This window comes from Ursus arctos, unplaced genomic scaffold (assembly GCF_023065955.2).
Source record: "Ursus arctos isolate Adak ecotype North America unplaced genomic scaffold, UrsArc2.0 scaffold_23, whole genome shotgun sequence".
Taxonomy (NCBI): Eukaryota; Metazoa; Chordata; class Mammalia; order Carnivora; family Ursidae; genus Ursus; species Ursus arctos.
In genome coordinates this window covers 34,400,871-34,417,999 of record NW_026622908.1, presented here as the reverse complement: position 1 = coordinate 34,417,999, position 17,129 = coordinate 34,400,871, and the positions used below count along the sequence as shown (strand labels likewise).

Sequence of the window (17,129 nt, the reverse complement as noted above, 5' to 3'; positions counted from 1 at the left end):
TCGAAATACAATTGAGGTTATAATGTGTGCCTTATATATATGTATTTAATAGCTTTTAAGAAAATGCATAAAAATGGTTGCAGATACTCAAGTGATAAACTTATAAAGTTACTTATATTAATTACATGGGAAGTAAAAAGAAAAAATCATCTGTGTACTTTCTGGATGTGCTCTTCTTTATTTGGCTCTGCTCAAGTTTTCTGATGTCAACCACCAGAAGCAGCTTGCTGAGAAAACATGGATATGGCTGTGTATTTGCAGGACCATGAAAGACTCAACGACACTCTTTAGTATCTATTAGATTGTACCCCTTAAGTAATTATAATTGTCCTTCGTGAAAGGATTTCAGAAAGAATTTCAGAAGCAAACTTCGAAAGGCTCTCTGCTTTAAAGGTGGCATTTGTGGGAAACTATGACAGATTGCGGGGAAAATATGGTGGTGGAAAAAAAATCTATGGGGAAGGTTTCTTTGGGGAAAAAAAGTTTTAAGAGCTCCCACTTGTACCATATTTTCCCAATTTATCATTACTCTTTTATTAATCTTTCTTATGGGAAGCAACATAGCAAAAGCCTTTTTTTTTTTTAAATTTATTAAAGTCCAAACCAAGCAGAGTTTCAGTGGATCAGAAGCTTCTAATTCAGAAATGGGAAATATGCCATCATCCTTCCACATGACATATGACAGTAATATCATGTAAAGACTGATTTGATCTGCATATCAGCCTCTTCAATCACATCTAATGAGTCTGAACTGACGAGAAGGAAATCATAAACCAATTACATGAGATATCTTAAGCTCAAGGAATGTATGTCTAAAAATGGAAGAAACCAATTTAATTAATTGTAGGCTTCATCTCCCTGAATTATATAATTAGAGAGTAAAAAAATCACTCACTGGGAATGTTGACTAGTAGACTCATGACTTAAATAGGAACTTGGGCCAGATGGCCTGAACTAACCCTTCCATATGGGATTTTACAGAAATAGGAAAAACATTAAAAGACTTTGGTCTATTCTGGCTCATTTACTTCCTTCCTCACCAGTTCCCTTCCACTCTTTGTGTGACTACATCACAGGGTTCTTACACAGCCACCAGGGCCTGATGAGAGAATTATTATCCAGTATTACATTACTTATGACTATTGATATAATAGGCATGCTTCTGTACCTGGATTCCTTTCCTTCAGCCTTGTACTGCAATCCCTAAGGATCAAAATGACATAGTGATGGTAGATTTGGGCATTTGTACCACCCAGTGAGCAGACAGATGCATGCTAGTGGTGTCTAGCGCCATGTGTTAGAATACAACAGAGGTAAAGCTCAATAACCCAGTGCGTGGCTGCTCCTATGTGAAACCAGAGGCAGCAACTTTAATCCTCTTTGAACATTCTTTTCCAGAAATATGCTATGAACCTGGTACCAAATACAACTCAAAATCACTATGGTGTTCAACCACTCACTTTTCCGCACTAGACCTCACCCCCCTCTGTAAAAGAGGATCTCTCACTAGATTATCTCTAAGGCCCTTTCCACTTGCCATGGTCCATCTCCCTATACTGGTGATTCTATTGTTGTGTAAACCTATTCCCACTATTGGAAATATTAAAAAAGGTAAGTAAACAAACCAACAAGTGGCTTCCTCTTCATACAAAAGAATGGCATTGTGTCTCGAGGCTGAGTTGACCTGAATGGCAATGATATCCGCTAGAAAGTGGGAGCGGGCAAAGGCTGAGTCCTTGTAAACACAGCTTCTTTTCTGCATTCAGGATCTAACAGACACGTCACAGAAATGGTGATACAGCATTATTAGTATTCAGGTAGCTAAAAATTAAAACGTCAGTGCTATACCTTGACCCACCTAAAGAATGGCCAAAATGAAAATGATTCACGATATTGACATCAAGTACTTGTGTGGATGTGGGACAATTAGAGCTCTCACAGGTTGACAGCAGAGATCAGAACTGACGCACAACCTTGGAAAACTGTGGCAGGAGCTACTATAGCTGGTCCCCAAATTCTATCCCTACTTCTATATCCAATACATATGAGCAACTATGGACACCCAAAGCTTGTACAAAAATGATTGTTCCATTATTCAGAAATTGACAATAACATAGGGTAGGATTGTTCATTGGGATACCACACAGCGAAGAGAGAGAATAAACTGTCACCACGTGCAACAGCATAAGGGAATCACATACATGAAAAAGAGCGTAAGACATACAAGGTTACAAACCAAATGATTTCACTTCAATAGATTAAAAAAATACTAAATTATCATATTGGACATCAATTTGCGTTAGGGCTCATGGTCTCTGAAATGCTGTGACATTCGTGTTTTGGTTCGTGTTTAGGCTATGTGTGCCGGGATGTTTTTATTTCTGAAAAGTCACTAGCTGTTTTTTAAATAACACACACACACATGCAACTTCAAGATTAATTCTAAAATTAAAGATATTTACTATCAGATTTTAGACAACTGCAGAATTTCGTATTAATTTTTAAAGTCTCTAGCAGTTTATTTTATACAATGTTTTCAAGGTATTGCTGTAAAGTTAAAAAGCATGCAACTTTGAGAAAGTATTTCATTCAATAATTGTCCTGTATGTTACTAAAATGGGTTGCTTGCTTATAGAATAGAGACGTTAGCAATCCACAACTCCTGATTCCCGTTTCCTGTAATAGGAAGACTGAGTGAGCTCGGTACCAGTATCATGCACAGAACTTACTCAAAACAGCCCATGACTCGGGGCCAGAAAACTACTGTCTGAAGGAAGGCTTTTGTTTGTTTGTTTGTTTTCTGTTTTGTTTTTGTTTTCTTTTTGAGAGAGAGCACATGAGGGAGGTGGGGGAGAGAGAGAGAGGGCAGGAGAATTTTAAGCAGGCTCCATGCCCAGCCCAGTGCTCTAAGTGGGGCTTGATCTCATGACCCCAAGATCAGCACCTGAGCCAAAATTAAGCGTCAGAAGTGCAACCGACTGAGCCACCCACATGCCCCTGAAGGAAGGAGTTGACAGTAGACAGTTCCTATGTGGTGCCATGTTTAGGGGCACCAGTGGCACCAAGGGAGTTCTTTAAAGATTTTTTCCCACTTCTCTGTCTCTGACTTCTTAAATTTTACCTTTAGCCTTTCCCCTCATAATTAAAGAAAGCTATTTTCTATTCACAAACAAATTCCTTTGGGAATTAATTTAGATTACCCAATTTTGTGCAATGTATTGCCACACACGCTCCAGATCTAATGGCGACTAGGATTAGACTACCTAGTCTGGAGGGGCGACCATGTTTATGAAGTTCAAGTCTGGCTCCCCTATGACCAGAGTGCAGCCCGAGGAGATGTGACCTCCCTGCAGACAGAGAAACACCTATGGGAAAAATGAGTATGGAAAAGAATCAGAAGAAGGTGACTGAGGATGACTCCATCTCCTCCAAACATACGTAAGAGACATAGGGAACAGTAGGAAAGCGCTGAGCTAACGCAAATACACCGTTTTCTTGAGTTCATCTAATGGCAAGGTATTGGCAATTGTTTAGAAGCTTTGAGAGTTGTCTCAACAATATTTCCCAGAGGAAATACATTTGATATTTGGTACTGTGATCATCACACAAAGAATAACAATACATTTAGGAAAATGCATTAACAATTGTCATGACAATCACTTTCCCAAAAATTGAAAATATATTCATTTCATTGACTTTGCTTGAAGGGTAATCTAGTTTTATAGATAATAAGGGGAAATTCTATAACAAAGACAAACAAGTGGAAAAAAAAAGTGCAAAACCTATGTTTCTATTGACTCCAGGTGAGGTTTCCGGAGAAATACGAAAATACCTGAAGCGCTGGGATGCATAAGCTGGTAGACGCCTCGTGCATCCTACTTTTTTTTGCTTGTTTACACAAATTTTGCATTTACACGTTTGTGGCGATTAAATGACCTGCCTCAAAATCTAATATATGTGATGTTTTTACATTTTTTGTAACATTAGTCAAGAGTTCACATTTAAAGAATACATAACAACCTGTGCTTGCAGGTGCATAGCAATGGTTCACACACAGGATAAACTATGACTCAGATAACTGACAATATAGAGATCTTTCCTCTGAACTGCCAGGTTTCACAAGCTTAAGGAAATAAAATTTCTTTCTTTTCTGTTTGATTCATGGAATTGTGCAATGCAGGGTGCTTTCAAATCACTTTTTCTTCACACCAACATTAATAATATTCAAGTACCCAGCTAATATAATTAAATTGGATTACCTCCCATGTGACAACACTTCTGCCTTCCGTAGTCATTGGGATCCTAACTTTGGTGGAGAACTGGGACTGAATGGCCTCTCAGTTCCATTGGAAATCTGGGGAGTCTTTGGGGGATTTGTGAATTTTCAAATGTCACTTTAACACATACATACTATCACATTCTATCAGAGGATTTAGAGTGCTAGTTTTTTAAGACAAAATTTGTTTTACTCCACTATGTTTGGCAATCGATTGTGAATAACTTCTGTAGATTCAAACTCTCAGTTTCAATTTCTGTACCATGATATGAAGTGGTTAGAGACAAGCCAGGACATGTGATACATATGAAATACATCATAATTTGTGCCTATAATTAGATAACATAAAGTATTTGGCTATGGTAAAAAGGCCAACATTGCCTTTATTTAAGGTCAATTTCTATGCTCCTAAAAATCATTTATAGAATTTATTTTTAAAAATGTATGGATATGGTGGTGTCCGGGTGGCTCAGTCGGTTAAGCACCTGCCTTTGGCTCAGGTCATGATCCCAGGGTCCTGGGATCGAGCCCCAAGTCAGCTTCCCTGTTCAGCTGGAACCTCCTTCTCCCTCTCCCTCTGCCCCTCCCCACTGCTCGTGTGCTCTCTTGCTCTCTCTCTTAAATAAATAAATAAAATCTTTAAAAAAATAAAAATAAAAAATAAAAATATATGGATATGATAAATATTTATATAATTTTACTCGCATCAAAGTTTTTATGATATGTAGAATTGTATATAAATCAAGTGGTCACTTAGCAGAGGATAGATAGAATAAATTAATGTACATAAATACAATGGAATACATTGCATTCATCATACTTATTTATGTATATAAAGAATGTTTATATCGTGACATCACTTATTTGAAAATTTAAAATTCCATAATATTGACAACAAAATGTTATCAATAGGCAATGTGATATTGTCCAGTGGTTTTTTGCTGTTTCTAAAAAAATCTTTACCTTGTAAATGTCTTTACTGGGAAAGAGTTTGTGTATCTGTGTAAGTACCTGGGCATGAATGGGTGTGTATTTGTTTTGTAAATTATGAAATTATCACAAAAATCAATTCTAGGAGAGAAGAGGGATTGGGGAATTAGAAATAAGGAATGCTTGTTGAATGGGGTCATTCTGCTATTCTTAAAATAGGTATAATTTTAGGTGGTAAGGTAGAGAGGGACATAATTTTTTTTAATGGTCTGTATTTCTTGTTTGATCACCTTAACCCTATGAAATATCAGAAAATACACCACCACGGTATGAGGTACCTTGCTTATTCCTGAGAGACCAAGTGTTGAGCACCCAGGGACCAGACGCAGAGATGATTATATAATCCAGGTTAGTCAGGAGACAACGCTGAAGCCTCCTGCAGACAGAACTGTGAGGAAGAGAGGTCAGAAATTCTGGGGCTGGTACTAACATTTTTTGCTGTTTCTCTGATTTATACTCTAAATTTTTGTTTTTTTGTCCTTTTTTAACTGAAAACATGATATAAAACCAAAGAAATGTATGATATGTTATACAAACTTTTATTTCAATTACTTTTATTGATCTGCTTATTTAAAATAAATATGCACGTAGAAAGCAGGGGAAAAAAACAAGTATGGATTGCACAGATGTCACCTATGTTTTATTGTTTTTAATGTCTTACTTGTATTTTTATATATTCTTAAAAAACTATATTTTTAAATTTTTTAAGGAAGCATTTTTTTAAATACGTGTCTACAGGGACCGATATTTAAATGAGTTTAAGCCAAGGGTTTGGAGACTTGCACATTGATCACTCGATCGTTATTCAGATATTTTTTATCTCTTCTTCATCTAACTTCATCTTCACTTTTCCTAACTTCTCACAAACAGAGGAGGACTTGTATGATATTACATACGATATCATTAGTTTTGGTTAAAATAAAACAGCAGAACATATAATTCAATTGACCTCTCAACCACCATTTTTTTAAAGTAAAGGGAAGCAGATTTCAGAGACATTTAAAGGTAAAAGGGATAAAATAAAACAATATTAAAAAGTCTAGGGAAGTTGGAACGGGTACAGTTGAGACTTGAATCTCTCTGGGGTGTGGGACTGTGCACGTGAGTATTTTTCACGTGTCTTACAGATCTGAACTGTTGATAACTAGACAATGAAGGTTCTAGTACATTGGGGCAGGGAGACTCACACAGTAAAGCACATTCCTTCATTTGCTGATCTGTCACCTGCTATGAGAATCTCTATGATTTGAGCCCAATGTTGTTCATAATGTCCCCTGAGCAATAGCAGCTGTCAGAAGGGAGCATGGTTAGCCCTGGCATGTTCCTGTCTGTCCACTTTGGAGATTGCTCATGGACACCCTCCACCCTGTTCTTCTGCAACCATACCCTCCCTGCTCCAGTGGGTCCTGAATCTCAGACCGGCTCTATCCCTTGTTTATGGAGACTGGATAGGACATGGGGTGAGTGGGGAAGTGGAAGCATGTTGTATGAAAGAATTTTTCATATGGCTCACTATTTTGGCTTTTGGGGGGAAAACAAAGGAATACATTCATTATGTGTGCTTCTCAGCTATGTTTCTCTATTACAGACTATAACAATATTTCTATTAGATGTAAAAAAAATGCCTTGCTGAACACAGGGTTATCTGGCCAAATAATTATAAGAACTATTGCCTCAAACAATGAGAACATTAATTTCCTTATAGAATAACATTTAGCAAAACTTATCATAAAGACAACATATGTTGGCACGCAAATACCATTTAATTTGGATGAAAGTGTGCTACAAATTCTGTACAGTGTTGTACAAATACAGGGAATATCATTATCAAATCGTTTCTATTGATTTAGATATATTTCCGGGACAGTCTGCTTCACCTAAACAGTCCTGACATTGCTTGTCTCTCTTCCTAAATACAGAGAAATAGAAAGGACCAGCAGTTTATCTACTACAGTAAAGTGATGTTAATCCCGGGTCCATTTCCTTCTCTCACAACCAGGCGTTCCCAGATCTGAGTGATGGCTGTTGAGAACTGCACTGTGATTACTGACTTCACACTCCTAGGACTGTCTGGCAGAAAGGATGTGCAGCAGGGGCTCCTTGTGCTCTTCCTGCTGGCTTATGGCATAACCGTCATTGCCAACCTAGGGATGATCTTGCTGATCAAGCTGGACTCCAGGCTCCACACGCCCATGTATTATTTCCTGAGCAATCTGTCTTTCTGCGATGTCTGTTACTCCTCCACTGTCTCTCCCAAGATGCTGGCTGACTTCTTATCTGAGCAAAAGAGGATTCCGTATAATTTATGTGCAATTCAGATGTATTTTTTCGGGGTCTTTGCAGATGTGGAATGTCTCATGTTGGCTGTCATGGCGTACGACCGGTATGTAGCCATTTGTAATCCACTTCTCTATACAGTCGCCATGTCCGGGAAAATCTGCCTCCAGCTCGTGTCCCTTGCCTACTTTGTGGGCTTAGTGGATTCAGCAATCCACACCTGCTGCACGTTTCGACTGTCATTCTGCAATTCCAATATCATCAATCACTTTTTCTGCGACATCCCACCCTTGCTGGCCCTCTCCTCTTCAGACACGTCCATCAATGAGATAGTGATGTTCATGTTCATCGGTTGTGTGGTAGGCTGCAGCATCATCACCATCCTCCTCTCCTATAGCTACGTCATCACCACCATCCTCAGGATGAACTCAGCCGAGGGGAGACGCAAAGCCTTCTCCACATGCGCCTCCCACCTGACCGCGGTGGCCATATTTCACGGCACACTCCTGTTCATGTATTTCCGGCCCAGCTCCAGCTACTCCATGGACACGGACAAAATGTCCTCTGTCTTCTACACGGTGGTCATTCCTATGTTAAACCCACTCATCTACAGCTTGAGGAATAAGGATGTGAAAGGTGCCCTGAGAAAAGCAATCCGCACTAAATTATGGTCTGGGTGAGGTTGTATTTTTCACCCAATGGTATTTATTTAAAGATTTTGTGAACCGAAGCCGAGGTCTTTTGACATACATTCCTATAGTCTCACCAACACAACCTTCTAGATGTTTCCTCTTATTTATCATGATACCTAAATGGAGTGTGGAAGAGTCATTATTGATCTTGATCTTCTGTTCAAACTAAGAAAGAGTAATACCAGGTTCAATTGCTGGTCTGCAAAAAGGATCTTTTTACACTTGCCTTCTCTGTTCCAAGTTCCATGAGTGCAATGCCCTTTCCAGTATTGTTCACTAATATTTCTACTTTATTATTTACAAAGCTCAGGTCCAAATGTTATTTAAAACACTTATTAAATAAATGCATGAGTGTCCCCTGAAAAACTGATGCAAAGGAGGCTTTGCAAATTCACACACACACACACTCATACACTCACACAAACACACACATGCACAAACTTGCTTTTTAAATATTATTCTAGTATGTTCATCTTTTCTTTTGGCCTAGGCTGAAGTAACCATCAGGGACAGGGATCATTTGCAGTAAATCTTTTTTGGGACCACGTATTCCTCATCATTCTGGCCCAGTTACATCAGCAGACATCCCCAGGATCAATTGCTCTAGATTCACACTCCACCTCACAGTGCACATGGCCTGTGGATTTCCCTTCCTGCCCCCACTCTGGAGAACAGATATGATGCTGTTGACAACTGCATAGAAGCTGCACAGAGGAAAGTTGGGGCTAAAGGACCCTCACCTTGTCCAAAGGCCACTGGAAAGATGGCTCAGTCTCCCTTGATGTGTTCATAGCATTTCACTAATAAAATTTTTAAAAAAGCTTAATTGATACAGTTTAAGTGAAAGGAAGATTTATTAACTTAATAATATGGTCAATGAAAAAAACAAAGAACAAAATAATATTTACAAAAAATTCTAATTGTAATAATTGGATCTCTGTGCATCTGTGAAATAAACACGATTTTAATAATGGTCTTTGCTGAGTACCTGGATGTTAAGTAATCTTGTATCTTTTCCATAAATTTAAGTAATTGTATGTGTTGTTTACACAGGCATCAATTAAGAATTAATCCATTTATGAAAAACATAACAAGAGGTTCTCAAGAGTACTCTTTTTATTTTAGCTAATTGTCAAGAAGGGAACAGAAAGGTGTTTTTTTTTTTCCTGGTCCCAGGAGGAGGCAGCAATGGTGGTACAAGGTTTTTCATTTAAATTTTCTTCCCTATTTTTATGTATTCCTTTAGTGTATGAAATAGGCTAAGTGTACTTCAAAATACCATAAGAATTAAATTTAAAAGATGCAATTTAAAAGATGCAATTTTCAGCAAGTTATTAGTCTTCCATTACTGATTGAACAGTTTTAAGACAAATCAAAGTATTTTATTATGTATTGAGTATTTTACTTTACAATCTCAAGTTATTTATTTGTCGTTCATAGAACATATCATTTATCAGGACCTCTCCATCACTGTCCAAATCCCTTCCCATCACAATGTACTTTATTGAAATTGTATCAAATATATTCCTATCTGTAAGGATTAAACCCATTCACGTTACACAAAATTGGATTCACTGGCCAGCTTTCATATATGTGTAAGAATAACAGATATTTATTTTTTCTTCTTTATCTTTTTTTTTTTAAGATTTAAATTTGATAGCCTTTACATACAATCAGGAAACCAGGATTTTGTTTTTGTTTTTGTTTGTGCTTTGTTTTCATTTGAAAACACGGTAAAGATGAGAGAGGGTTGAGGGTTTAGGGTAAGAACAGAAATTTGGAGGGAGACAGACCTGGTTCACATCCACATACTATCATTTACTTGTTAGCTGTGTGACTGTAGATTACTAATCCTGTTAACAGTGTCCTCATCTCTTTAACCTGGCTTTACTATATATATTATAAAGACATAGATATTTTTATAATCAGGTATATATCTATTTATCTGAGGATGATAATGGAGTTTCTAAGATCATTCAGAGCCAACTAACTCCCTCTCAGGAACTAAACTCAAGAAACTAAACTCAAGTGGCAAGAAAACATGGCATCATTCATGGCGTCCTGTCATGAAATTGTGTCTCCAGGATCCATCTTTATCCACTTTAGAGCCTCCTCACCCAGTTATTCAGATTCTAGTTGTACCTCGTAGCCTCAGGTGCTCTTTGGAGCTCTCTGCCCAGCCACCTTGGGACTAGTTTTTCTTGATGTTTCCTTTACTCCTGGTTGGAGCTGAGCAAAGATTTCTTCCCATGTCTAGGCCAGACGCCTGAAACTGTACTTCTGATCTCAGTCTCAGACCCCACATTGCCAAGAAATGAGTTTAGATAATTAATCCCAGAGTACCACACTTTCTGTTATCCTGTGTGGCCCTATCCCAAGGGCCACAGCTGAAATAGGATGTGGCTGGAGGAGGTCATGGAGAGGATGTGACCACTGATTGACCTGTGAGCTGGACCCAAGGAATCAAAAGGATCCTCACCCTTCCCCTGTCCTTGGAATGTGCATTCTGCCCACCGATCCCACAGTTTGAACTGTTCTGAGGACATAGCCTTGAGAGATCGATGTGGTGTTGAGACCACCTGGATGGTACACATGACTGAACCCAGTGAAGGCCTCTATATAAACTTTTAAGATTCTGGAGGGCAGAAGTAGAGGTCTGCTCATGTTATGGCTGCCCAATATAAGCTTCATATGTAAGTTCATTACACCTGCCACCTACCAATCTGGAGTGGTCTTCCTCTTTCTTCCATCTCTCCCTACCCTCTGTGGGATGAGAGGGGGAGGTTTATGAACCAATATACACTTAACAACAAAAGAACAAATATTCATCTGTTGTGATAAACCCATACACTTTGGTGAACATTTTCTGCGCAGTATTTAAAATGAAACACTTGATTCTCATAGGCATCAAGCTGCATTCCACTCTTCCATATTGATAGCCCACATTGACCAGAGCCCTACCTCACCACTGAGATGTACAGACAAAAACCTACTTTTAAAGAGTTTCCACTGCAGTGAATAGAATTGTGATTTTGGTTTGTAACTCAGTCTGCATCTTCACTGTCAGATGGCTTTTCTAATTTACCCTTTCCCACTCTTCAACCTCACCTTTGCTTCAGCACTCTCTTTAGACTTTCTGCCACACCTTGTCTAAGGGTCATGTCCCAGCAGCCCACCTAACTGTGAGCCCACCGTCTGTTAGTTTCTGATCCCAACTCTTGCTGTCAGAGGATAGCCTCCCTCAGAAAGTTCAGCTGTTTTCTTACCAATCAAGAGACTTCAGACTGAACCTATTCTTGAGGAAATAGTTTATGAGCCAGACTTTAATTTTGGTGATACTTTCAAATTGTTTTTTAATAAGTCACCATATTTGACAATATTTTGCAATAGTCACATGTGTATACAGTACCCTTCCAGAGAAGGAAACAAACAAACAAAAAAACTGCAAGAGAAATAATGATAGATATATAATCTCAATTAAAAACAATAAATAGCAAATATATTCATGTTTATTTCATAAAAATTTACTCAATATCTGCACTGGAAAAAATACTGTAATAAAGAGGCAATGTATCAAATAAGGGACAATAATTAACGATAAGCCTAGTAGAGGGATAAAACACAGACACAAACAACTACAAGATTAGATAGAAAATTCTAAGAGTTTTAATATTATAGTGAGGTTTTGGATGTGACCTACCATCTATAATTGAACTGATCTAAAAAATCACGTAGGAGTTAAAATTTGAGGAAGATTTTTTTAGAGAGAGTATAGTTAGACAGCTAAGCTACAATGCACACATATTTACATGGAAATAAAAAAAATTATTGAAAAATGGTCTCAATAAATTGCATTTATTTTCTTCCACACAAAAAAAGGTTGTGATATTTTAATGGCTTATCCAATATTGAGAATAATTGCAATAAATTTAGGATGGAAGAGAAAAGGGGTAAAAATATGTAATATAGGACATTATGCAAAGGGTAAATCTACTCCTGGAATATATATTAAAAATGTCAACTTTAAGGGGCGCCTGGGTAGCGCAGTCGTTAAGCGTCTGCCTTCTGCTCAAGGCGTGATCCTGGTGTTCTGGGATCAAGTCCCACATCGGGCTCCTCGGCTGGGAGCCTGCTTCTTCCTCTCCCTCTCCCCTGCTGTGTTCCCTTTCTCGCTGGCTGTCTCTCTGTCACATAAATAAATAAAATCTTTAAAAAAAATGTCAACTTTAAAATAATAAAGAGATAGACATAATACAAGTAATGTGACAGGACCTGGTTCTGATGTTATGTTTGGGCCCTATTCTGTAGTTGAGACCTCATTACCCACAGATTTGGGGAACATCCATATTAAACTAACTTTCTCAACAATTAGAACCAATGGTCAAAGAACAGCCATTGTTGAAAATTTGTCAGGCTCAGTTTCATTCTTCCTTAAGAAACCAATTTCTGGCTGATCATTTTCCTAAAGGCATTTTTGACATCTTTGTTCCTTAGACTGTAAATTAGGGGATTCAACATAGGTATAATCAATGTGTAGAACACAGAGGTCACTTTGTCAATATCCAGGGAATGACCAGTGCTGGGGCGCAAATAAATAAAAATGAGGGTACCATGGTAGATCGTGACTACAGTCAGATGGGAGGCACAAGTGGAAAACCCTTTTCTTCTTCCTTCAGCAGAACCTGTTTTAAGAATAGCTGCTATGATGCAGACATAAGAGAGAAGGACTGCTAGAAGACAGATAGCTTCTACCAAACCAGCAAAGACTACCAGAATAATGTCATGCATGTAAGTATCAGTGCAGGACAGAGAGAAGAGCGGGGAGATATCACAGAAGAAATGGTTGATTTCTTTGGAGCAGAAAGACAGATGAAAGGTATTAGTAGTGTGAATAATTGAGCTCATGGTACCTCCCAAAAATGCTCCAATGGCAAGCTGGCAGCAAACCCTTTTGGACATAATAACCGTATAAAGCAGTGGGTTGCAGATTGCTATGTACCGGTCATAAGCCATGGCAGCCAAGAGGAAAGATTCTGTGTCAACCAAAGAGCAGAAAAAATATAATTGTGCAGCACAGCCCCTGTAAGAAATGGTCTTTTTATCGGAAACCAAGTCCACAAGTAATTTGGGGGCAATGACAGAAGAGTAGCATACATCTACGAATGACAACATACAGAGGAAAAAGTACATCGGGGTGTGCAAGTGGGAACTGGTTGTGATTAATAACATCATCCCAAGGTTCCCCATGAGGGTAACAGAGTAGATAAAAAGAAACACAGCAAAAAGAATCCTCCAAAGCTCTGGATGGTCACTAAATCCCAAGAGAAAGAACTCCGTCTTCACAGTATGGTTTTCGAACTCCATTCTCTTCAGCGACCCTGGACTTCCGAGGTTGTGGCACAGTAATGATGGCAATATTAGTAAAAACCTCAGCATTCACTAAAAAATAAGAAATGAAACAGTCAAAATAAATACAAGAGTAATTCTAAATCCACTTCGGCATCCTGGTAACACCTAAGCACATCTACAGCGAGTGCAGTATGATGCATTTCAAGTTTTCAGATTTTCAATTTTTTTAAAGATTTTAATTATTTGAGAAAGAGAGAGAGAGAGAGAAAGCATGAGCAACAGGAAGAGGCAGAGGGAGAGGGGAAAGCAGACTCCCCAGTGAGCAGGGATCCCAATGTGGGGCTCAATTCTAGGACCCTGGGGATTATGACCTGAGCCAAAGGCAGATGCTCAACTGACTGATCCACCCAGGCGCCCCAGATTTTCAAACTTTTATTAAGTTGACGAGGTATCACTTCCACTGCTTAAAGCTATTGTTTTCCATATTTAGGGGCACCACCATCAACTCAGTTGTTGAACTCCACTTTCTTCCCCTTCCTCATCTTCCACCAATGTCAAGTAATAGTGGTTAAGTACATGATTACACAGGAAACTGAATAACTAGCCTCTGTCCCCATTTGTGTTGTTTTTATTTTCACAACAGACAGCATTGCTGTTCCAAGTGGAGCCCTGTATAGGCAGAGGAGCAGAAGTTCTATGTTTCTCACCTTGAGATGTGGCTTCACCTCTAAAGAACAAAAGAACTCCTAAGAGTTGTTTGAAATCCACTGATAAAATAGAAAGAAGAAAGGTTCTGCATTAGTTATAAAAATCACTGAATCCCAGCTCTGTCGCTCAGAAGTTGTGAGACCTTGGTCCGGCCAATGAAGCACCGAGTTTCAGTCCATCATCTAAGAGAGTGACAGTACCTTTCCCATCAAATTGTACGTGTTCAATGAATGTCCTTCTACAGATTCAATCTCCTCACATCTTGTTCCTTTGTGGTTCTGAAGCTGGCAGCATAGCAATTCTGAGTCAATCCAGACATCTGCTTTATCTTTCTGGAATTCAAGCTATGGAATAAAACCAGAGAAATCCTCATGCCCACAAATGTGTTAAATTCAATCCAGGCAATGGGAGGGTGATATCCAGGAATGTTCCCATGCCTTCCACAGTGAAAAATTGTAAAAGATGTTGAAAAATCCTCGTCTACTATTTCTCTACCTTCCTGCCTTTCATCACCCTTGCTCTAGTTTACAAAACTGTTGGACAACCCATAGCAACATATGTGGTACTTGTCTACAGACACGCACATTTTGTCCAGTGCAGAGACAATCGATTTCCCTCCCTCCTGTGGAAAAAGCCAGTTTCGTATATATTTGTTTATTTACTTGTGAATTCTTGATCTATAATTCTTCGCATTGTCTTTTATACTAGTTGGAACAGTTGAATGAATGAATAAATGAAGTAAAATCACTGACATGGTTCCATCTTATATTTGTATAATAGTTAGACATATATATTTGTGTATATATAATTGAATAAAATCATAATCAAGATATGATTGAATAAAATTTTAAGTTAGACATATACATTTGTATATATGATTAAATAAAATTGTTCCCTCTCTACCTGTCAAATAAATAAAATCTTTAATAAAAGGCATGTGCATATTTCAACATGCTTAAAGCAAAATTTAATTACTATCAATTCCTATAACTTATGCCTATTCTATGACCCCTATCTTGGTATACATCTCTACCACCTCCACTGCTAGTCCAAATGAGAATCCTCTTCTAGCTTAGAACTGAACAAGAACCATTGATTCAATCTGTGAAATGTGGCAAATATCTGGTATCTCCTTCTTGTCATCACTGACATTCCATTATTTAATGTCATCCCTTGTTTTCCTCAATTTGACCTCTTAATTGGCCTCATTCACTTCAGTCAATACCCATCTTACTTCCAAACATGATCCAAAATGTATCCATAAACCACTGTAAGAATTATATACATAAAATAGATTTTGTATTGTGTTGCCTTCTTCTTAAACCTCAAATTATTCCATTTCCTACAAGCTCAGCATTTAAATACACTCAGTTTTCACATATATTCCCATTTTTATCTCCTATACTCCATTTCACTCCAAACACTTTGCTTTAAAAAAAAGTGTTAATTGGAGAAAGAAGCATCTCAGATCTACTAGTCAACTCTTTGGAACTCTCCTTTCCTAAAATACATATGGCATCCTCCTTAGAAAATACCAGCTCTCGTTACGTGACAGCCCATCTGTGCCTGTCTAGGAATATGAGAGGCAAGATTGTCAATCGACCTAAAAGTGGAACAATAGCCACTGTTATGAAGACAAAAGAAAATTATAGCCAGTGGCTAGAAGGTAGGGTGGATGAAAATCCTTCTTTGCTGTGCCATTCACTTTTTTGGGAGTTATGAAAAACGACTATCAAAAAGTAGGCATGAAAAAAAGAGGCTCCTCTTTAGGGACAATGTTTAAATAAGCTTGGGGTCTGAGCCATGGAGAACAACCACTTCTTTCTACCAAATCCTTTCTTTCTAATCACAGAAGTAGAGGTACTGAAGACATCCATTTATACAGAGAATATTTACTTGTATTAATATTTCAAGGATGATATCTGCTTTAAGACCAAAAAAGACTTTCAGGATTGAAAAATGAAATATGAAAGTCAATGGAACAATAGAAGGGGAAGGGAATACAAGACAAAAGGTTAAGAAGAGTGCAAAGAGGAGCCAATTATCTGTTCTTCTATGCAATTGGCAGGTGAGAATGAAAATGAACTCTAAAAGAATTCAACAAAATTACCTATTCCTGTCAGTTCTCTATAGTGAGCCCTGGTCTCTACCTTTCTAAACCATTTTTCTGTTCCCTCAAAGCCACTCGCCTAACCCTACCCCAGTCCTGTTATCTGTGTGTTGATAACTGTTCTTATCAACACTCCTTATCAACACATAACCACAGGATAGAATAAATAATATGATATACAAATTGTGTGAGCTTTAATTTATATCTCAGTCTGTCCAACTTTGAAAAAATAATTAATAGGCAATGAGCTCTGTATTTAGAGTTAGATTTCTAATCAGAGTCCAATTATACTGAAGATTGTCATAAGAGTATCATCCATTAAATGTGCTTTTTTGTTGGTGGTGGTGTTTGTTGGAAATGCCTTGCGAATTAAAACCTGTGTTATGCTAGGCATATGTCTTCTCAGAACATCAGTTTCCTGCATGTAAAATAAGTGAGTATAAGACGAGCACTTAAAATCCTGTCCAACTCTGATATCCCAGGATTATGTGAAGAGCACTTACCAGAACACTATCTTTCACTTATCTTCTTACCACCCTGTTGTCAAAGTTAGTTCATTTTTCACTGGAAAAACTCAGTGCTGATAGTTAATTATTTAAAAAATCGACCCATTGCAGCATTTTCCATACTCTATCCGGGCAGGCCTTTTGTGTTCATAGAAGAAATCTGTGCCTCCCTTAGGAAGGTAGTGGTTTCTTAGGAGAACACAAGACCTTTTATGTTTTGC

At 38.1% G+C, this 17,129-nt stretch overlaps 2 protein-coding genes across 2 annotated transcripts; one reads left to right on the top strand and one right to left on the bottom strand.

The window, feature by feature from the left end:
• Nucleotides 1-7,284: 7,284 nt before the first annotated feature.
• On the top strand, nt 7,285-8,223 carry LOC113246486 (olfactory receptor 5W2-like). The gene has a single exon (XM_026487083.1). The coding sequence runs from the start codon at nt 7,285-7,287 to the stop codon at nt 8,221-8,223; it is 939 nt and encodes a 312-aa protein (XP_026342868.1).
• A 4,443-nt stretch (nt 8,224-12,666) lies between these two features.
• Nucleotides 12,667-13,671, bottom strand: LOC113246557 (olfactory receptor 5I1-like). The gene has a single exon (XM_026487167.2). It carries the CDS (start codon nt 13,669-13,671, stop codon nt 12,667-12,669), a length of 1,005 nt encoding a protein of 334 aa, XP_026342952.2.
• Nucleotides 13,672-17,129: the final 3,458 nt, after the last annotated feature.

Coding starts and splice junctions, on each gene's coding strand:
- LOC113246557 (XM_026487167.2), bottom strand. CDS start 13,671: ATGCTGAGGTTTTTACTAATATTGCCATCATTACTGTGCCACAACCTC.
- LOC113246486 (XM_026487083.1), top strand. CDS start 7,285: ATGGCTGTTGAGAACTGCACTGTGATTACTGACTTCACACTCCTAGGA.